The sequence below is a fragment of the Sebastes umbrosus genome, chromosome 12 (genome assembly GCF_015220745.1).
Source record: "Sebastes umbrosus isolate fSebUmb1 chromosome 12, fSebUmb1.pri, whole genome shotgun sequence".
NCBI classification, from domain to species: Eukaryota; Metazoa; Chordata; class Actinopteri; order Perciformes; family Sebastidae; genus Sebastes; species Sebastes umbrosus.
In genome coordinates this window covers 16461526-16484436 of record NC_051280.1, presented here as the reverse complement: position 1 = coordinate 16484436, position 22911 = coordinate 16461526, and the positions used below count along the sequence as shown (strand labels likewise).

General features: G+C 39.7%; 1 protein-coding gene and 1 long non-coding RNA gene across 2 annotated transcripts in view; one reads left to right on the top strand and one right to left on the bottom strand.

Annotated features, from left to right (window-relative positions):
• LOC119498831 (solute carrier family 22 member 23-like) overlaps nucleotides 1-13439 on the bottom strand; it is a 42464-nt gene extending 29025 nt beyond the window's left edge. Inside the window, exons 1-3 of the mRNA XM_037787900.1 lie at nucleotides 12711-13439; nucleotides 4218-4321; nucleotides 3389-3543 (exon numbers count right to left, since the gene is read on the bottom strand). Of these exons, the coding sequence (XP_037643828.1) occupies nucleotides 3389-3543; nucleotides 4218-4321; nucleotides 12711-13175 (724 nt within the window). The 5' untranslated portion in view covers nucleotides 13176-13439. The remainder of the gene's footprint in view (nucleotides 1-3388; nucleotides 3544-4217; nucleotides 4322-12710) is intronic.
• LOC119498832 lies at nucleotides 13424-20371 on the top strand. Its single transcript, XR_005209194.1, has 3 exons — nucleotides 13424-13549; nucleotides 16740-16824; nucleotides 18162-20371. It is a non-coding gene; the product is annotated as an uncharacterized LOC119498832 (long non-coding RNA).
• The last annotated feature ends 2540 nt before the right edge of the window (nucleotides 20372-22911 follow it).

The window sequence follows — 22911 nt, the reverse complement described above, 5'->3', positions numbered from 1 at the left end:
GGTATCAGGAACACATTGATGAATCCAGAACTTCTGTAATAACTCTGTGCAACTTTGATGAGTATATCTTCGGAATAAATTGATACTGATTATGCTTTAAACTTACTTGTATTTGTTTATGATTTACTCTGAGCTTGCAGCTGCTTAGAAGATAAACCAACACGCATGAAGGTGACGACTCCCTGAGGGGAATTCCTTCACTCTCTAGACACAAATGTAGTTTATTTGCAATGCAGCCTTGCTAAACCATCAGATATATTCAAAGCAGGGCTGTCCTTGAACAAAGAAATTCTTCAAATATTCAAATATTGTTTCCTTTTATCAGTCAGAATGGTCAGATACTGCTCAGCTGCTATGGCATTCAACCGTTAAAGAGGCAAATGATTTAAGTTTCCAAATGGCTATTTAATTCTGCCTTTATATAACAGCAACTTGCATTGTTCACTGCACCACTATTCAGAACAGATGTCAGATGAATCTTATCTTTTACGATGGCCAACACATTAAACTGTCACATACAGCAAGATGGAACAATACAGAGTAGACATATAAACTAAGAAAGAACTGCAGTATCGAGTCTGAATTCTACCATTTTGCAGTGGACCTTTTAAAACGAGGATATACCCATTTACAACTTCAACCAATTAATGATTTTTCTCTTGTCCTATTCTTTCCTTTGATTAATGTCATCTCAGACTAAAGCTGAATACTAATGATACAAGAAATAGGCATACTGTATATAAGCTTGTAGAGTAGAGATGTAGAGAAATAATCAGCCCACCACCTCTCATTCGGTTCCAACCACCAGGTTTACTGAACCATAAACTGCGGGCTAATGTGAAGACAAAGGATGCAGATGTCAAGTTCATTTAAAATTGATAGGACACCATACTGTACAGCTTAACTCCACCCGTTTTCCCTCCCTCTGTCCCACCCTCTTCCCTTTGTCCCGCGAGCAGACCTAACGGTCCTATTTTGAGAGTGCGCCGAAGCTTTTCAAGGTATACAGTGTGGAGTAAATTAGAATGACAAGGACACTAGGGGCCCCTTCCTTCATCATCTCGCCCTTGCTCCCTCTCTCTCTCTCATCTTCCCCTTCCCTCCACGCTGGTCAATTACTGCGGCCAAAGAGGCTTTTAAGGATCCATCGCGGAGACCAGAGTGTTCATCAGCTGCTCGGCCAATTATCAGGACGCTATCGAAAAGTCTCTTTCTCCCAACGCTACGCTCCCACAGAACTGATTATTTAAAACCTTTACTATGCAGAGAGAAGGTCACATCAACGGAGAGAGAAAATTACAGTCTCTTCCTGCAGTGATGGGTGAAACTATATTGAAGACAAGTTACAACACCATCCCCAAGCCCTTCTGCCATTATCAGATTATTGATTAGCAGTAACAAGGATTCAGATCTCTGGTAAAGACATGCTAGGAAACCTAAATGGAAATTAAAAAGTTCACTTCAAGGGTAAGGAGGCTGGTATTGGCTGTTGTTCTGTAATGAGAATTTATCCCGACAACGACATTCAATTTAATAAATGTTAGGAGGTCACCGCAACACAATTACTCTTCTTTCAGCAGCATGCTACCCTCAGCTAGAGAAGAGAATTAAAGTAGAATAGGCTTTTGATGAGGCGTATCTGGTGGGAAAGAAGACAGCATCAGTGGGAGGATACTAATGATAAAGAGTGGGCGATATCATTAATATTTCAAAAATGATCATAGCATTATCACAATACTAATATGTTACAGTACGTAAAGGACCAGTGCGTAACATTTAGGGAGATCTATTGGCAGAAATGGAATACAATAATATTAGTAGCACAAGGAGACTGTATGTTTTAAATGTTAAATTATCTTGATGACTAGAAACAAAATAATAAGATCCTGGGAAATATCCCTTGGCTAGTTTAAAGAACCAGTGTGTAACAGTTAGGGGGATCTATTGGCAGAAATGGAATATAATATTAATAAGTATGTTTTCTTTATTCTATAATCACCTGATAATAAGAATTGTTGCGTTTTTGTTACCTAAGAATGAGCCGTTTATGTTTACATAGGGAGCGGGTCCTCTCCACAGAGACAGCCATGTTGCACCACCATGTTCTACAGTAGCCCAGAAGGGACAAACCATACTCTGTTAACTTATCCTGCTTGGGCCGGAGTCGATAATGTTACTCGCTCTCGTCGCCGCCGCTCTCTCCCTCTTGCTTCACCACTCACTTTCCACGAACACATTGGCTCTGCTCCGATTGGCTCTAGAGAGGGCCATTCGCGTTTTTGCGTCAGCCACAGTAGCTCTTCAACGTGCTTGGCTCGCGGGAGAGGCTTCAGTTGGTTGTAATCTCCTCAACTCAGTGCTAGTTACCGCCAGATCCTACACACTGGACCTTTAAAGTAATAATCTTGAAGATTTTCATTTAAACAAATGTATGTTAAGTCACTATCTATTACTTAATGAGGTAACACAATGGTGATTGAGCCTATGGCACACTGATGAAAGTATTGCAATATTTAGACATTTTCAGTATTACAAATTGGTTGTCTGTGGCGACATTCGCAGAACAAATGCTGAATTAAGTTACTGCTAATACATACCGAACATTTTCTACTGCTGTAGCTTCACATTAAAAGCATTTAACTGGCGAAACACAAGTTGGATTTTATTATGACGTAGGCACAGGACATGCAACATGTTTGTCAGTGAGCTTGACTTGATTAAAATAGAACATATTTTGACCTTTAGGAGGTATGATGTTTTGATATGAGATATTTTCAGTGATGATGATGAAATATTTACTCAGCCCTAACAAGGAAAACCGTTCCTCAACAACTTGCAGTGCAAGAAAAGCTGCTCCTACTTAGATATTAACATGGAGCCAAGTCCCAAACAAACCAGTTTGGCCTACAGGTAAATTATAAGTATTGCTGCTACTGCTGCATTCTGTTCAGTGTGTAAGTGAAATGCAAGGATTGTCTACAAACTTGAACCGAAGCCGAAACTAAGGTTTCAAGCGCTACCTGAAAGCCCTCAAGCAAAACGCGTCAGCACAAATATTCTATGTTCACAGTAAACACAGATAAGTACTCATATTTCAACGGGCAGTTTGTCAAACCCCTCCCAGGAACAGAGATTGTCCAATAATAGCTTACAACCATAACCAGGTCGACGGTCACTGGCTAGAAATGTGAATCCTGCTTTCCTATACTTCTGTGTTAAATCTAAGACCAATTGTTTCAAAAATTGCTCAAAATTTTGAGTGGTAAATTTGATAAACTGCATTTGTGCTGTGCTAGCTTGACAGGCGTAGCAGAAATAACAAAAACTGAACAGGGCTTAGTAACGGGTTAGTTAGCACAGAGCTTTGAGTAGAGAGATAAAGACTTACTGAGGACGTAGAGAGAAAGGGTTATCCCCGCCAGGCAGAAGCCCTCAAAGAAGCGCAGGGTGCTGAACATGGGGACGTTGACCGAGAAGGCCACAGTCAGACCAAACACCAGCATGAATAGCACCGATATGATCAGCACCGGGTGGCGGCCAAACCTGCGGAGCAAGGTAAAAATTATTAAAGGACTAAGGACACCTTCAATGTGGAAAAAAGAGTTTCTGATATTACACCCCATACACTGTAGCTATATAAAGATGGACGACATGACAGCTCCCCATAAGTGAAGCCAAAACATCTTGATCGCCCCCCTGGTGGCTGGCTGCAGTATATGTCATAAGTCCCGCCCCCTCAATGTTAGTGGATGGGACATGGGCCAAACTAAAAAGTCAAAGTACACCTCTAATAAAGTTTTCCCAAATATGGTTCCAGTCATTTTAGGTAGTTCTTATCAGGCTGATGTATGTTCAAGTGATAATTTTTCTGATAAGTTTGGTTTTAATTAGTTATTTGATGCTATGATTGGTGACGTCATGATTGACAGCTGTGATTGATACTGTAGCTGCTGGGAGTGGTAGTTGTGTGTCTTTCTAATCAAACAGCTACCGTGGTGCTAATGTAGCAGCTAGGTGGCTCGCGCTAACAAGCTGCGGCCGTGCTTGGCTCGTGATTGGCTCAGGAGGATGTGTGGGCGGGACCTCGATGCAGACTCTGGCTCCAAATGGCGTCAAAATATCAAGAGGGCAGCTCCCGTATCCGGGATATTATAGCTTCACTTTTGTACAGTGAGACGAAGTTTGTTGTGCAAAAAACTTTGTTTTGAAAATCTTACCAGTCAGCAAGGATCCCAAACGTCAGGTATCCAAAGATGGATCCCACCAACAGAGAAAACTTGGCGATGTGGACTTTCCATGCTGAGTCACACACCAGACTCCACTGTAGAAACAAATAAACGCAAGCATTAGTTACAAGAAATCTGTGCTGGGTTCAAAATGGAAGTGAAAGCAACAACTGTGTTTTTTGAGGATGAGACATTTTTATGGATTGACCCTGACCCTACACTGAGTCTGTCTGATTCATGGGGCATTATCACCACTCAAAACACACTGACATTTGAGAAGGGTACATTCTGTAACAGGGCTTCCTGGTGAACATTGACATGGTATCCCTCCAATTACTACCTTTCCTTTGTTAATCATTCCACACATTATTTTACACAGACATAGTGCAAGCATGTATTTATTGCGTAAAGGTCCCATATCATGCTAATTTTCAGGTTTATACTTGTATTTTCCGATTCTACTAGAACATGTTTACATGCTGTAATGTTAAAAAAATCTTTTATTTTCCTCACACACTCTCTGAAACCTTAGTATGAAACCAATAGTACGCGAATTGCATACTATTTCTAGTGCAATATCACAGTCCTTTAAAACTATTAGTCTTTAGGCCCAATTGTACCCAAAAATAGCACATCTCTAAACAGACTTGATATTTTAGAATTTCTCTAATGTAGTTAACGACTCTCTTGGTTAATAGCTAATTTAGCAGAAAAAAATAAGTGGTCTTGAGAATTGTGACTCCACTAGTAAATGCATGTTTATGCAAAGCCCACACTGTGTATTTGCCTTACAGAGCCAAAACCAAAAAACGTTGGAGAAGCTCTTTTGTCCTCTGCAAATCAACATCAGGGATGAAATCATCTCTTATTTATGCCAATCATTTCCTCAGTCAGAAATCACTGGATGTACATAAACGGATATTTCTTATTTTGCTGTTTATTCATGCCTCCTCTATATTGTGTCGAAATGATGTACATTATTACAGTCAACTCTGCGTGTCCTTCATCGACTAGGGATTCCTAGAGTGCAAACAATGCAGTGTGTGCCTGTTTTTGCATGAATCACGCACGCCCTGATTTCTTTTCTCCCCACAGTAATTGTGACCTTGTACACAAAGCAATGATCGCAGAGGTGTAGGAAGAAACTCAACACCTAAACAAATCTACCCGAACTTGCAACTTTGACTACCATTGACATTATTATTTAACGATCCTAGTAGAGTAATTGATCCTGAGAGGAACAGAAGATGAATTTCAGAGGGGAGGTGGATATTAGGGTCTTTTTGGCAACATATGCCGCCCAGCTGTCTGTGTCGACAGAAGCAGGAAGGAGCGCACAGGGGCGTGGTGGCCATAGCAGGTGCAGTTCTGCCTCAATCCTGCTTAATCTATTCACCAAACCACTACAAAGAATATGGGAACATATATTGCCATGTCATGAAAAATCATTTCATGTAGCAGCTCAACCTCGTCTTGAAATACAAAGTGTGGTTTGTTCTTACATTTTTCTCTGAGGGGCTCTAACCTCTCATAACCTCCACCATAGTGACCTGCTCAGAATGGAACGCTCCAGGATTACCCAGCCGGCCATCACATGATCCCGGCATGCCACTCATTCACAGTCTCAGTATCGATGTCAGCAGAGAAAAAGACAGAGGGAGGCAAACAAGTTCCTGTTGCACAATCAAGTGTGTTTTAAAAAACTGAAGTTGCCCTTCAACGGGACTGTGACAAACCGGCACATGCTGTACAGTGGAATCAAAGTCTGCGATTAAACAGGCTGCACGGCCGGATGATAAGTTTGGTGACTGTGCAGAACAGATATCTGCGGGCGACCACAGACAGATGAGCAATGTTGAAAAACGCCAACACATCCCGAGTCACATACCGGAGACAAAGCAGCAAGTGTGAAGTGCTGTTGAAATGTGCAGCGAAATGGGCAGATTTTGATAGTATCATTAATGTGTTTTATTTCAGGATCTGCCAATTCACATGTAACCAAGATTGTCTCTCAAGGCCAACACTCTGACCGAGCTCACACACAATTATTAATGGGCCTCCATACTGCAAGTAGCACAAGTGGTAAAAAAAGACTTTCAGCTATAGCAGAACAAAGAAATCCCAGAAAAATGTGCAATTCAGTCGAAGCAAAGAGTCCTTGCAGCTTGTCTGCTATGCCCCTATTATTTCTGTCAGTTGCTCCCCTGCTATTCGTCTTGCTCATTTGGGAGTAATAACGAGAAGCCAGTGTGTAGAGCTGGGTTATACGCATTATAAATCTAATAGCTGACAGAAAATGCAGAACAATGAAGGGCCAAAAGCGAATCAGTTGAAATCCCCAGGGTGTCTGTTGACCTCTCTCAAATGACCGGCCACCAATGATCGGTCTACACCAGCGAGTCTCATTAGCTAAGATGAAGACGCTCTCGACTACAGCTGCACAATTCTGCACTCGTTGAACTACAGAGCGGTGGGGGGGTGGAGGGAGGTTTCAAAGGAGGGGGAGCAGGCGAGGGAGGGAGGGAGGGAGATGGAGGAAAGCACAGGAGGAGGGAGGAATAAAGATGTAGAAACAGAACATACAAAGAGATGGAGAGAAACGCAGAGAATAAAAGGAAAGTATGGGTAAGGATAACAGGCTGAAGAGAGAGGGATAGAGATGCTTTAAAAAAAGCAGTTGTGAGGAGCAAACACATGGAGACTGCTGCATAGTTACTGCCTAGCAACAGACCATCGCCGTGGTTATCAGACTCTTTCTGCTTCCAAGTGCAAGTTTTAGCACCACTGCCGCACAAAAGGGTGGAAATCCTGTAATGTCGTTGCGCCATGGGCGAAGGGTAAAACAGAATAACAGAAGAGAGAGCAAAAAGATAAATATACGCTCTCTTTCCCTGGCAGATTTGTGGTTGGAGGAAGTAAACTAGGAAACAATAGACATTGGTGATGTAGCCTGAGGGAGTCTGAGAGCAAGTTTACATTATGTAGGTGTAGCCAGGTTACAAATAACTGTCATACTACTGTAGCATCCGGACTGAAAAACACTAACATGTTTGGCAAGTTAGCTGATGGCAGTTATGTTTTCGTGCGATCAACAGTGACAGATGGTGAAAGCACAAACCTTTTCCTGTCAATCTATTATTCATTGTCTCCTTTTGTTGAGAGTAAGAGCCATAAGAACACATATCTGTCGCCAAAGAGACCTGATATGCATCAACAACCCACCAACACTCCTACAAGCTGAATTCCATCACACAACCCTAAATGCGAGGGTCAGACGCCCCATAATGTTCACCCCTCTCTGTTCAAAAGTCTTATCAGAAACAAGCCCGCAACACACAAACACACAGAGCCTCAACAGAGCTTTATCTTTGGGTCACACAAGCGTCTTCCCTCCCAGCTGACGCTTTGAGTGGCTGTCATTGTGTGCTGACTGGGTATCTGCAGTGGGGTCATCGCCTTTCGACAGCTGAGACTGTTTCAAAAGTGTCCCACACTGATCCGCGGTCTGTGGAAGGAGCCAACCAGCTGGGTAAACAGTATGAAGGGACACAGAGCAGAGAGGCCTGCATGGGTGTTCATACAGTATCATCTTTCAGATCTATGGGTGTGCAACCTCCAGCACAGTGATATGGGGTGTGGGTGTACCCACCAGTGTGTGCTTTTCCTTATCACTTTCATACAATTCTCTAACCTACAAGAAAAATAACACAAAAACTGGCACTGACATACTGAAGTACTGAAACAACCGCTTGATTAATCACTCAACTAGGGCTGCAACTATTACTTTCATTATCGATTGCCCATTATTTTTCTTGATTCTGTTTCTCAAAGTCCAGTGTAACATCTTCAAATGTCTTGTTTTGTCCAACCAAAAGGTTTAAAAAAACAAAGATATTCAGTTTACTGTCGCATATGACAAAGAAAAGTCTTCACAATTTAGAAGCTGTAACTACAGAATATAGCATTTTTACATTAAAGGAACAGCGTGTATTTTGGGGGGATCTACTAGCAGAAATGGAATATTATATTCAGAACTATGTCTTAATTAGTGTGTAATCACCTGAAACTAGGAATCGTGTTTTCATTAGCTTAGATTGAACCCTTCATATCTACATAGGCAGTGGGTCCTCTTCACAGAGTCTGCCAAGTAGCTCCGCCATGTTTTCTACAGTAGCCCAGAACGCACAAACCAAACACTGGCTCTAGAGAGAGCCTTTCACATTTGTTACATTACCTGAAGGCCACTGTAGTTTTCCAACACGCTTGTGAAACTGCGGTAACGTAAGCCGCAGAGTGTAAACCCGTGGTACCGGCAGCCGCAGTCTGACTTCCGTTGCTCTTAGAGTAGTGATATGGTAAGGATGGCCTCTGAGCGAGGTGAATGGCGTTACCACGGTTTTGCACTCTGTGGCTTTACTGTTGATCAACTAATTGATTAAATCAACTAATCGTTTCAACTCCAACAAGCAACAGATAATTAATTGGCAACAATTTTGATAATGGATTCAACCTTTTGGTCATTTATTAAGCAAAACTGACGGATACTGGCTGTTTCCAGCTTGTAAAATATGAGGATTTGCTGCTTTTCTCAGATTTATCATCATGATTTAAAATGGAATATCTTATGGGTTTTAGACTGTTCATCAGACAAATTGCTGTGTTCAAGATGAAAAATAGCTTAAATGCGCGACCGTGTCGTAGTTTTGTAGCAGCCAGATCACCATTCTACGGTGAAGTTTTACAAAAGAACTAGATTAGGGCTTCAACTAACAATTATTTTCATTGTCGATTAATCTGTTGATTATTTTCTCAATTAATCGATCAGTTGCTTAATGAATAAAATGTCAGAAAATGGTGAAAAAAAGTTTCCCAAAGCCTCAAATGTCTTGTTTTGTCCACAACTCAAAGATATTCAGTTTACTATCAGAGAGGAGTAAAGAAACCAGAAAATATTCCCATTTAAGAAGCTGGAATTCAGAGAATTTTGACTTTTATCTCCTAAAAAAATGACTCAAACCGATTAATCGATTATCAAAGTAGTTGGCAATTAATCTGGTAGATGGCAACTAATCAATTTAATTGTTGCAGCTCTAAAGAAGATGTTAAAATAATCACCAATCCCTAAATGGAAAGTGTCTCTGATTGATAGCCTATACAAGAACCAAACTTTCACAGGGAATCAGCGTAGAGGTTAATCTTTGCTTCGAAGCGGTTCTCAGGCCACTATTTGTGCAGCTGAATGGGAGCTGAGTAGTATAGGCTGCAGAGAGACTCTATCTGTCTCTGAGTAATGATACATTCTCATTTCTAAGGCTCAGTCCAATTAAGACGTACCCCGAGGAGAGCTTTGACTCAATTAGTATGGGTCTCCACATTAACCACTCTGGATCCTTCATCACCACCTCAACCTCCTCCGCCTCCATCAAAGCCGTCTTTCTGTGACACGCTGAGAAAAAGTAGAAAAGTGCTACTGAAACCTATGTGGCACAAATACATCTACATGTATTTGCATGTTTTCCTCATGCGATATGAAGGTATAACATGGGGTTAGAATGGGTTGGTACATGTTGACAGAGACACTACCGCAGCCATTACGTCTGTGTTGGCACCCTGCTGCTCTTTCTTTTTGGGGATCGAGTGTCACAGATAGCTGAACCCAGTCATGTGCAGTTATTCCTATGCAATCCAAACACAGGGAGAAATGCCAAGTCATCATTTCCTGCTGCTGTAGTGTCACATCCTAGTTTCTGTGTTTCTACTGCTGGTGGTGGAGATAAAGGGGGCCTTGGAAGAGTGAGGGACGGGTTGTCGAAAGAGACGAAACCAAAGATTCGTCCTCATGCCGTCTGATTCAATTTCTCCTGACAGTGACTTTGTCAGGACGGCATGGGTCAGGGAAGACGAGACACTTTCACCAACTGCTCAGGCCCGTCACTGATCTGCAGTGGTGGTAGTGTCAACATGACATTCTCCGTATGCGTGCAACGGCAACACAAATGTTCGTATCTACAGGTTAACACCAGCATGAGGGGAGAGCCGGTGGTGTTTTTTGTACAAAATCCTTCATATAACGGAAACTTCTTTTACCCATGAGAGTACTGACATTTTTTGATTGCTAGTAATATGGTTCCACCCAATCGATTCCCCTTACATATGACTTCATATTCAGCTGGTTGGGAGTATTTTCTATCCATAAAAACAGTTTATCATCCTGGCTTTAGCTCATGCAACCCCACCCCCCTAAATGACCCTGCGGACAGTAAATGAAATCAAGACTTAAACAGTCCCCCCGGCTCCCTTATGGCTGAATTGAAATGCCACAGTTGAATTTTATTTGCTTTATTTAAACGGGGACATTATCAGTGATAAGCAGATGGGCTGTTGGCATCACACTGGTGCCACAACCCCCTCCTACAGCACAGAGACGCTTCAAAGCCCGGCTCCAGATCTAACTCTTCCTGATAAGCGTTTTGATTATGATATGCATGCCAAACTCTTCAGAGGTGCAGATTAAAATGCAATTTACTGTTCTCTACAAGGGCGTGCATCAACATTTTAGACTTTTTCTCAACAAAAGCGAGTGTTGAACATTAATATCTATTTATTCCTTCTAGGGCTGTCAAAGTTAACGCGATAATAACGCAAATTAGTTTCAACGGCACTAATTTCTTTAAGGTACTTTGCAATTTTTCAGTTGTAGCGAGCCCAGTTTTAAAGCTAGAGTGAAGATCCTGGCATCATATGATACTACAAAGCCTAAGGAATCCATTGGTATCAACCATGTCACACTACAGTGCTGCTTGTCGTGAAGGAGGCTAAATAACGTTCCAAAGTTACACTCAATTTTGGCGAGGAACAACTGGCATGGCCATTATCAAAGAGGTCCCTTGACCTCTGACCTCAAGATATGTGAATGAAAATGGGTTCTTTGGGTACTCACGAGTCTCCCCTTTACAGACATGCCCACGTTATGATAATCACATGCAGTTTGGGGCAAGTCATAGTCAAGTCGGCACACTAACAGCTAATGTTGCCTGATTTGAGCATATTTTTTATGCTAAATGTACCTGTGAGGTTTTCTGGACAATATTTGTCATCATTTTGTGTTGTTAATTGATTTACAATAATAAATATATACATACATTTGCATAAAGCAGCATATTTGCCCACTCCCATGTTGATAAGAGTATCAAATACTTAACAAATCTCCCTTTAAGATACATTTTGAACAGACAGAAAATGTGCGATTTATCGCAATTAACTATGGACAATCAAGTGATTAATTGCAATTAACGATTTTAATCTATTGACAGCCCTAATTCTTTCTCTTTCTGAAGTCTTAATTATCTACTCCTCTGTGATAAGAGTCTTTTCTCTGCCGATTTAATCACATTATCCCGTCAATATTGATGTCAAGTTTACTCAGAGAGCCCTCTGGATCTAGTTTCATGCTTTTCAAAAATAAAACTTGATATCTTGATATAAGCAAGACGCATCCACAATGTGAGAAGAGCTGATGTGCGTAATGAGAGAGAGAAAAACCCTTCCTCCTCAAGCTGGCAGACTAACTATGATGACTGCAGGCCTATGCTGTCTCCTCAGCCTGGGCCTGTGCAGATAGGAATATCTGCAACACAATGGTGATGTGTGATAGGAGGTAAAGACATCAGAGACACACTAAAAAGTGCCCAGAATGAACATATCACTGGTGTTTGGTTAAGGCAGCAGATTGGGAGCACAGGTGATGTTTGGCCAGGGATGGTTGCATTATTCTAGAGAGCGCACTAATGACCTTTGCTCCAAATCAAAAGGCTCCATGTCTATTATGTCCATTACGGCACACCGGCAAATTCCACCAGCAGTTGTGTGCCAATGTGCGAATGGTGGCATCTCTCTTGATAGGTCACACTTTGTGTCAGCTGTTAGGTATGACTCACTGACTGTCAGCAATAAGGTGCATGCCCTCACATATACAACACTTTTGAGGTGAGCCAAATCTGTGAATCTCTACAGAACAGAAATGACTCAGTGCTAGACAGCCCACTGTGGAGAAATGCACTCCTTTTTTTTTGGATGCACTAATGGAGGCGAGAAGCTGTCATACATAATTTTTCATTAACATGACATGCTGCTGATTTATTTATTCTATTTGTCTTATCTTTTATTTTTTTGTATTCTTTGTTAGATATGTGAAATGCATGGTGTCTCTCTTTCTTTGAAATTCTGACTAAACATTTCATTGTATAATAGAATTATTAATAGTGTTAGTCTGTCTGTATGTGTATATATATGTTTATATGTAAAATTCAATACAAAATATTGTTTAAAAAACAAACAAAACATGACTGCTGCTGCTTGGGTGTTGATAAGTGCCACAATTTCTCCCTCTTACTAAATCGATCCTATAATAGGATTAGGGCGGATAGGGTATCACACATGCATAATAATAATAACATGATGGAAATGATGTGCACCCTCTCTTACCTTGGTAACCACGTTCTGCACAAGTCCTGAGTGCAGCTCAAATGTCCACTCTTTGCACTGACACTGCATGTAGTTCCTGCTGGTGTCATTGTGGCTGTTGCCGGTGGAACTTCCATTGTAAGCTGATCGTGCGCCTCCGCTGCTGCTGCTGCTGTTTTGGGGACCGTTTAACAGCGAGGAATGGCTCGCAGCAGGAGCAGTCTGATTAGTCAGGTTTGCCAGAGGCTGGATGCAGGTGTTGTTCGGCTGGGCCAGGAGGAAATTGTCCGAGTACTGGCTGAATCCGATGAATAACGCCGGGATCCATGTCAGCACGATCAGCTGTTTCTGGTACTTCCCGAATCCCCCGAGAAACGGCAGCACGGAGCCGTCGATGCGTGTCAGCAGGTTGGCCGACGTGGTTTCTGGGGACACGAAGCCGTTCTCCGGTTGATGGTCGTCCGTGTCGAGCTGCACCACGGCCATCGCGGTTCCTGTCGTGTAATGCAAAGCCGGTGTGGTTTTGCAGAGCTGCTGCTGCTACTAACCCCCCTTGTCGACTCCACAATGCGTCAATGCCCCCAGCTCCGCCGGTGAAAGCCGTGCGCAGTCAATCACTGGAATGGAAATAAGACGCACCTCTTTATTATCAGGAAGCACTTGCCCTCCGTCTGCCAACCTAAACCCCTTTGCGGGTTATGACTGACTGACACAAAAGGCAGTGAATTAAATGAAAAAAACGACGAGGAATACTATTTCATGATCATTTCCATTTCGTCTCATTCATCATCGGTGTGTGTCTCTGTTGTCGGTCAGCTGTGGCAGCTATAGGAAGGAAGTGCTTCCTGAGGGAGCCACAGGTAACACACCTGCCCATAAAGGCTCATCACAGTGCTGTTGTTGACTCTACCCCAACATGGCCACTTGTTAACACTGGGAACCACTTTGGAAGGAAAATGCTCATTCTCTGTGCAGCTGTAGAGCTAGGAAATTAACAGTTCCTTATAACAAATTGTTTTTTTCCGTTAAAAAGACACCAGTAGTAGTAGTAGTACTTTTGTTTGTATATTTGTATAAATGAACACACTGTGTTCTCATAGTATAGACTGTCCCCTTACCAAAAACAAGTTTATTCAAGTGTGTTATTTTTGTTTAACCTTAAAATTAGAGAATAGGCTACTTTCAGTTTACTTTTTATGTATCAGAGGTATACTCAACTAAAGTATACATAAGTGTACTTAGCTCATACTGACAAGTATACAGGAAAGTCTAAGTATACTTGGCTCATACTGATAAGTGTACAGAAAAGTCTAAGTATACTTGGCTTATACAAAAAAGTCTAAGTATACCTGGTTTATAGACCTACTTGTACTTAATCTTTTGATCGAAATGAAAAGTATAATTAAGTATTCTTGCCTTATAGGCCTACAGAAAAGAATACATGGCTGCTGAAAATTAAAAGTTCCTTATAACAATTAATTTTTTTTTTTTTCAGTAAAAAGACACCAGTAGTATTAGTACCTTTGTTTGTATATTTGTATACATGAACACACTGTGTTCTCATAGTATAGGCTGTCCCTTACCAAAAAGAAGTTGATTCAAGTGTGTTATTTTCTTTTAACCTTCAGATAAGAGAGTATATAGGCTACTTTCAGTTTACTTTTTATATACTTATTAGAGGTATACTCAACTAAAGTATACATAAGTGTACTTAGCTCATACTGACAAGTATATAGAAAAGTATAAGTATACTTGGCTTATGCTGACAAGTATACAGGAAAGTCTAAGTATACTTGGCTCGTACTGATAAGTGTACAGAAAAGTCTAAGTATACTTGGCTTATACTGATAAGTATACAGAAACGTTTAAGTATACTTGGCTTATACTGACAAGTATACAGGAAAGTCCAAGTATACTTGGCTCATACTGACAAGTATACAGAAAAGTCTAAGTATACCTGGCTTATACTGACAAGTATACAGAAAAGTCTAAGTATACTTGGCTTATGCTGACAAGTATACAGGAAAGTCTAAGTATACTTGGCTCGTACTGATAAGTGTACAGAAAAGTCTAAGTATACTTGGCTTATACTGATAAGTATACAGAAACGTTTAAGTATACTTGGCTTATACTGACAAGTATACAGGAAAGTCCAAGTATACTTGGCTCATACTGACAAGTATACAGAAAAGTCTAAGTATACCTGGCTTATACTGACAAGTATACAGAAAAGTCTAAGTATACTTGGCTTATGCTGACAAGTATACAGGAAAGTCTAAGTATACTTGGCTCGTACTGATAAGTATACAGAAACGTTTAAGTATACTTGGCTTATACTGACAAGTATACAGAAAAGTCTAAGTATACTTGGCTCATACTGACAAGTATACAGAAAAGTCTTAGTATACCTGGCTTATACTGACAAGTATACAGAAAAGTCTAAGTATACTTGGCTTATGCTGACAAGTATACAGGAAAGTCTAAGTATACTTGGCTCGTACTGATAAGTATACAGAAACGTTTAAGTATACTTGGCTTATACTGACAAGTATACAGAAAAGTCTAAGTATACTTGGCTCATACTGACAAGTATACAGGAAAGTCCAAGTATACTTGGCTCATACTGACAAGTATACAGAAAAGTCTTAGTATACCTGGCTTATACTGACAAGTATACAGAAAAGTCTAAGTATACCTGGCCTATAGACATACTTGTACTTAATCTTTTGATCGATATATACTTAAGAAAAGTATAATTAAGTATTCTTGCCTTATAGGCCTAAAGAAAAGAATACTTAGCTTGTAGTTGTGTTTACTTTTTGATAGAGTAGCACATTAAAGTGTGTTTTGCAACCATGTTATGTGTTTATTATTTAATAACAGAATAAAATCAAAACCAGCCCATAGCAACCGTTGTTCTTATTTCTTTATTAGATAATAAGAATTACAAACATTTTGCAAAAAAAAAGGTCACATTATTTTGGGTTCTCTTATGTGACATCGCCCCAAATATTGTAGCTGGAAGATAGATAAGTAATGAATAAATATATATAGCCTATATAAATGCAAAGATTTTAAATGCACAGATGTCCTATCCACGGGGGGTAGGAGGAGGAGGAGGAGGAGGAGAAGGAAGAGGAACTAGCTCTGTCCCTACCCAGCTCTGTAGCAGACAATAAAAACATAACACTTCTACTTTAGCGGCCAGCAGAAGTGGATAATAAAAAAAGATTATTACTCTTCATATAACTTGTAATCACAGATGTGAGCAGAAGTCTCTGATACAGGAGACAATGACTTATGTCGGTTGTTTAGGGACAATAATGTATGTACAGTGTGGAAGCAGTATTTAAAGGGGTATGGTTTTGACAGAGTATCAACATTGTATTTTGGCTTTTCATCCATAGTTTGAATGATTGAGAGAGATAAAAGCAAATCAATCATTTGTCTCGTCGTAGATTGCATGCTTTATTGTGTTCTAGGTTTTAGATTGTTTGGTGAAGGCGACTGATGAGAGTCAGAGTCAACATTAGTCATTCCTACTTCCTTATGATTCTTTAGTCTGGTGGCAGCGGTGTCATGTAACTAAGTGCATATACTCAAGTACAATTTTGAGGTACTTGTACTTGTGTATTTCCATTTTATGCTACTTTGTATTTCTATTCCACTACATTTTGGAGGCAAATGTTGCGCTTTGTACTTCACTACATTTATTTTAAAGCTTTACTTACTAGCTACTTTGCATATTCAGATTATTAATACAAAATATAAATCAACTAATAAATTATGATATTATATTAAAGGTTAAGCTACCCAGCAATCATTAAAATTAGCTCCACCTTTACCAACTGCAACATTATAGTGATGTACTAGGGCATCAATAATTATAATCCAGTAATATATATGTGATTCTGAAATGGGCTATTCAGCATAATGAGTACTTTTACTTTTGTTTTTTAGTATATTTTCACTCTAATACTTTTTTACTTTTACTTTTGAATTCAGGACTTGTGGAACACTGTGGTATTACAGCCCTATTCTCATTCCCAGGACCTTAAATACAGAGGCTTTTGAGCAACAAACACAAGGCTTTCATCCAGGAGACAGCTGTTCATGTCTCATGAATTCCTGTGCAGTAAGTTTCTCTTTCATTTTCCAATCAGCTGTTCGTTCATTTTCAATCTACAAACGTAGTAGTATTAAGCCCAACCATGTATTTCTTTCCTAAACCTAACTATAGTGGTTTTGTTGCCTAATCCTAAAGTGACGCAAAGGGTTACTATAGCGGTTTTGATGTCAAAAATAAAGTGAACCCAAGGGGTGTGAAAAAGTGGCGGTGGGTGACAAGTTGGGATGAGAACGTGTTGGGTGTTACTACATTTACTTAAAGGTGCAGTGTGTAGGACCTGGTGGCATCTAGCGGTGAGGCGTGTAAGAGCGTGTAGGAGATCTACCTTGGCCGACACACAAAATTTGAAAATACAAAAGTCCCTATCTAGAGCCAGTGTTTGGTTTATTCGTTCTGGACTACTAAACATGGTGGCCGTGAAGAAGACCTGCTCCCTATGTAAAAATAAACGACTCTTATTTTCAAGTGATTATACACCAATGAAAACATACCTATTAATATTATATTATATTTCTGCCAATAGGTCGCCCTAAATGCTACACACTGTTCCTTTAAAGGGACTCTATGTAAGAATCAGAAATTGCTTGTTAACAGCGATGACTGTGGCCGTTAAGTCAACGAAAGTCAACATCCTGTTGCTCGCGCTCGCGCTTGTGCTCACTCTACATAGACATGAACGAGCATCGGTCAAAACAGTGAGGCGACACACGTCAGCTAAAACCACAATATCACTCTATATTTCACCTGCTTGGCAGTAATGTTAGCTGACCAGACGACGGTCTCTCCATGAATCAATGCTGATCCTGTGTTGTCCTGCTTCAGACTCCCGTTTTCTGCATTGTGTAGTGTGCGCGCATGCACGTGAGAGGTGGAGCGAGTGAGAACGAGCGCGTTGTGTGAGTGAAGGCAAGCAGGCAGGCAGAGGAGCAGAGCAGCATCGACTCCGGCTCTGGAGACCAAAGCTCCTCTGTGTCATCTGGCCGCGGTCGGGGGTAGGACCAGGAAGAGTTGACACTGTTTTGCAAGACGGGCTTCACTAGATATAACTTTGCGGTTTTGGTGCTTCCGTGTAGTTTGTGTTGGAACAGCGTAGCCACACGCGAGCGCGCATGGGACACCAACCCAGTTTATACATGTAAGAAGTTACAAACAGTCCCTTTAAGTAAAAGATCCTTCTTCAATCTCTGGTGGAAAATCTAATCAATTACTTAGTTTATAATGAGCCAACAGGTCTGATATAAAGGTTAGTAAGTCATTAATAATGAGGTTCTTCTACTATAATAATTTATCAAGTCTGGAGTTGTAAATAAGAATTGGTGGTTAATAAATGCATTTTGTTCCAGATGATCTCCAGCAGCTGAGTGGTTGAACTAAACATCGAGAGGTCTTGATAATGAACTGAAGAACTAAAAAGACAAGTTATGCTGGAGATGGACAAACACCTGCCAACTGATTTTATCACAACCTGGCAACCCAAAGCTTTTCCTTATTAATCTATAAAGCATTAATAAATTATGTACTACCTATCAATAAAGCCATAACTTATAAATCCTTTATAAAGTGTGCCCTAATAGAAAGGGGGTCCAATATTGTTTATTTATTTATGGCAACACATCAGATGCTGTTTTGCACATTTCAATTAACAAATTCGATTTGATCAGTATTAAATACGATTATTAATTATCTTATTATTTAACAATATCTTGCCCTCATTTTACTGAAATTCCACCACTTTTTTTGCAAGAAATATAATTAAAATTAATATATTATTGTGAATACAATAAGACATTTGGTCGCAGAACTAAACTTTAAACTTAATTATCGTCACACATTAATTATTTTTTTTATGATTATCGCTGTAATTTGACCTGAACACAGATGTATTGAATTATGAATATGGGTATTTTGTGTTGTAATACTCATTGTGAATGATTTAAGGAAGCCTCATGGGACAAACAGAACGATATTTAGTCAGGTTGGATTTACACCCACTAGCTTGATTGCCTATATTTATCTGACCATGTGATGAGCAGACACCTACTTCATACACAAAACATGTGTTCAGCAATGCTTCACCCTCCTGGCCATGATGTGATATTACATACTTTTTTTTGTTCACACAAAGTGTTGAATCATGCACATCTAATTTATATCAGTTTCTCAAAGATCTGCAGTGAAGATGTTATTTTTTGGGGGGGGGTTTTAGTAGTTTAAACTGCAATTCTTCTTTTTTTTAATGATTATTTTATACCCCACAATTGTGACTCATTCATGTGACATTTGACATACATGTGAATTATTATTATTATTATTATTATTATTTGTATTATTATTATTATTATTATATTATTATTATTATTATTATTATTATTATTATTATATTATTATTATTATTATTATTATTATTATTATTGTTATTATTATTATTATTATTATTATTATTATTATTATTATTGCTGCGTGCATAGCAAACATGTTAGGATGTGGGCCCCTGAAAGTCCTGCAGTGTCGTGCTGTGTCTTGTTACACACTGACGACCCCTGCAGGCAGATTGGAGCAACAGCACTGCTTTCTTGTCACTGCAGCATTTGCAGCCTATTTCTTTTATCTGGTAACAATCATGCAACATAATCTGTTTTGTATTTTTTTTTCTGTAATTTGTCAAGTTTAATTTTCGTTTACTGTTGAAAGCATGTTTCATATTTTCACAAAATTAAGGATAGGATATATTATGTGTTAAATGAAGCTGTTAATTATATAAGAATTAATTTACCTTTCATTGTGCTGTGCAGCAGCTAATGAATTATAAATCACTTTTCTTCTTTTGCTCGCTGTTCTATTGTCTGGAAGGTAACAATTAAAAAAAAAAAACATTGATGACCGGACCTATTTATTCTGAATCCTTTACAAATCTGTCATTCAGACAATGCTTTCTGTTGCAGTGTGTGGAGTAAATATGGCATGGCTGCAGGCCAACAGAAACCAGTCGACCGTTGTACCGTCTCACTATCTCACTGTGTGTTTGTTATCATTCAAACCTGCTTGTCCCTCCCTAGCAACTAATTCAGGTGTGTCCAGGACTCACCCCAGGCGTTGCTATGAGTGAGCTCAAATGTGCATTTGTCTGTCTGACTGTGTCTCATAAACCGGCTGGTTACACATGAGTTGTAAAACTGAACAAAAAAAAATTCCAGAGGTGTGTCTGAGCTTTCACTCTGCAGTGAAATCTGATCTGCTGTGAAAAGGCAACTATACATTTCCTTTTCAGATAACACTGTATTAATATAAGATTTATAGATTTAGACTGTATCATAACGTATTGTGATTTTAAAAAAGCGTATCCTCCCACAGACAATGTAAACATACATGAATATCCTTTTAGTGCACTTTGGCTTCAAAGTCCAAGAGATAGACTAGTGAACTAGTTTGATTTATTACTTAGGGGTTAAGATCAACTTAGCAAAACAATAAATTCATGGGCAGTGTACACGTAGTGTGGACTGTGCACAACCACACAAAGATACACACACACTACAGTTAATATATCAGCAGATAAGCAAATATTATAGAAGAAAAGGCGGTTAACACAAAGGTTTTTTAGCTCCAAATTATTGAGAAACAGCCTCTGATGTTGAGTTGTTTCCCATAAGGCCATGGTCCTAATATTTTAGGGGATTTGGGAGGGTTTAATGGACTGAGAAAGAGTTTACATTCTACAATTACAAATGTATTCTTCCAAATTGTTGGGCAATTTAAGGCTGATTCTGGTATTTTCTTTTATATTGAGTCGCTTCATATACAGTATATAGATTAAAATAAAGTATTCTTCACCAGGATGACACACCTTTGAAACAGTATTCAGATAGTCATAATAAAAACATGAAAAAAAAAAAAGATCAGAAAAGACTTTGTTGGTCAAGTCAAACATTTCTTAAAGGCTGGGGTTTCTGGACTCATGTCATGACCTCAGTATTTATAAATTCCCGGCTAATGCACCCTCTTTTTCTTTTTTTTTTTGCCAAATTCCTCTTTATTTAGTTAATGTGAGACCTTGGTCCTATCAGTGTTCCCGTAAAGCAGCACTGAGGACATGTCTCTTTTTCGGTATTGTTCTATGAATCTATGAGGCAGTGGAAAGTGCGTATGTTAACAAGCTTCCGGGGAAACTCAGATCACAGCGTTAATAAGCGAGACAATGTCAATTATCTACGTAATTTAATAAACCAGCTGTCAGGCTTGTTTATTCAGCAAGTGATGTCAGTGTCAGTGTCTGGAAATGATATCATATGTGTGTCTACGAGTGTCAGCAGGTCTCACAGTCACTGTGAATCATAATGGGAGAGAGTAAACCTGGTGTTACCTTTGTATTGTTTGGATTAATCATGTTTTCCTTACGTCAGACGAGTATCTGTTTAGATTTATATTCCAGATGTCTGTTTGGTGTGGTGTGGGGTGACACATATGAGTGACAAATTCCCCTTTGTAACAAATCTCCTCTTCACAACCAGGAAGTACGGCAGTGGCCCACACTGTTTTTCAGTGCAGAAAGCAAACATCGAGTTAAATATTTACTCCTGAGCTGAAGAGACAGTCAGCAAAGCTTTTACTTTCTCCTCAAAAGGCTCTGTGTACGTCAGAATGGACAATGCAGACAGAAAGTGTAGGTGAAATAGAGACATAGAGGCGGATATGCCAGAGGGAGGCTCCACCTCGTTGTGACCGTTGTGACACTTAAATCTCCCAGGAAGATTCATATCTTGCCAAAGAAAACAAAAGTGCAAATGCTGTGGAAATTGCACCACAAGAAGTTTTAATAAGGCCAAACCCTTTCTGTCGAAGTCATTATAGTTAATGACATGCCTCCAATTATTCTTCACTATCTCATTATACCGAAAGGTTCACTGTCCTACTGTTCAGTCCGTCTCGCTCGGCACCACAGCGGTTATTTAGACTGAAGTTTGGAAAATTTTGCAGGCTCAGTCTTGCAGTGTGTTTTGTTTGCAGGACGTGTATTAAGAGTGGAAACACGTAAAGCAAACCCACCTGAGCTTAGTGGGAAAGAAATGCAGGGTGTGTCTCTTTAGGTGTGGTGTGTACATGGCGTTTGACGCTGGTCTTTCAAGCAATTGTCATTATAATAGATGAGGCAGTCATCATAGGTTTGAAAGTTAAAATAATTACTGTGTGAGGTATACTGTTAACTATCAAGCACGGACAAGTCATGATACGTTTTTCAAATACGTGCTGTTAAAACATTTCAATGTGAAAAAGACGCGGATAGTAATGCTTGAATGACAAATTCCAGGTTAGGGCGTTGGTTTCCTCCCTCTCCTCCTATCTCTCTCTCTGTTCTCACACTGCTACGTGATGTAGTGTAGTTGTGTGTGTTCAGTGACTAAAGCTCAGGGTTAAAACACCAGAGGGCACAATATGTCTGTCAGCATAGTCTCCCTCATAAAGACTTTATTATGACATAATTCGTAAAGACATAAAACATTGTCATTTTTGTATCTGTATTTTTATGTCTTTTCCACTTTTCTCATATAACAGACAAGCACAATCAGATAAAATCACACTCAAGTTAACCGTTCAGACTTAAACTGACTTTTTTTCTTCACCCACACACTTTTTTTAAAGACTGCCAGACACTGACACAAGATATGTGTATCCCGACTCTCTTTCACTTTTCAAAGCTCCGGCACGCCTTCCTGTAATGTGCTGTGTGTGCAGAGGAATGGAGAGATAATAGAGAAGTGAGGACAAAGTAACAGAAATTAAATGGAAATGTAACAATATATAAACTTGGTTGTCAGCTTCAAGCAGCTACGCAAAACACTAAACTCTCAAATTGACCCCTTTTGACCTCAAGAATGTTGAACCCAGGATGACACATTCTTTGCGCAACCACTATCTCAACTCGCTCTACTGGGGATTAACCATGTTGGCTGCTGTCTTCCTTAATTACTTTCAACTTTATATATATCATTATCACTTGCCAGAGTTTAAATGAGCCCACATTGATCCTGAAGCTGTAACAGAGGGAAATAGGAGCAAGCAAATGCATTGGGAACTCAAATCTAAGAAGAAATCACA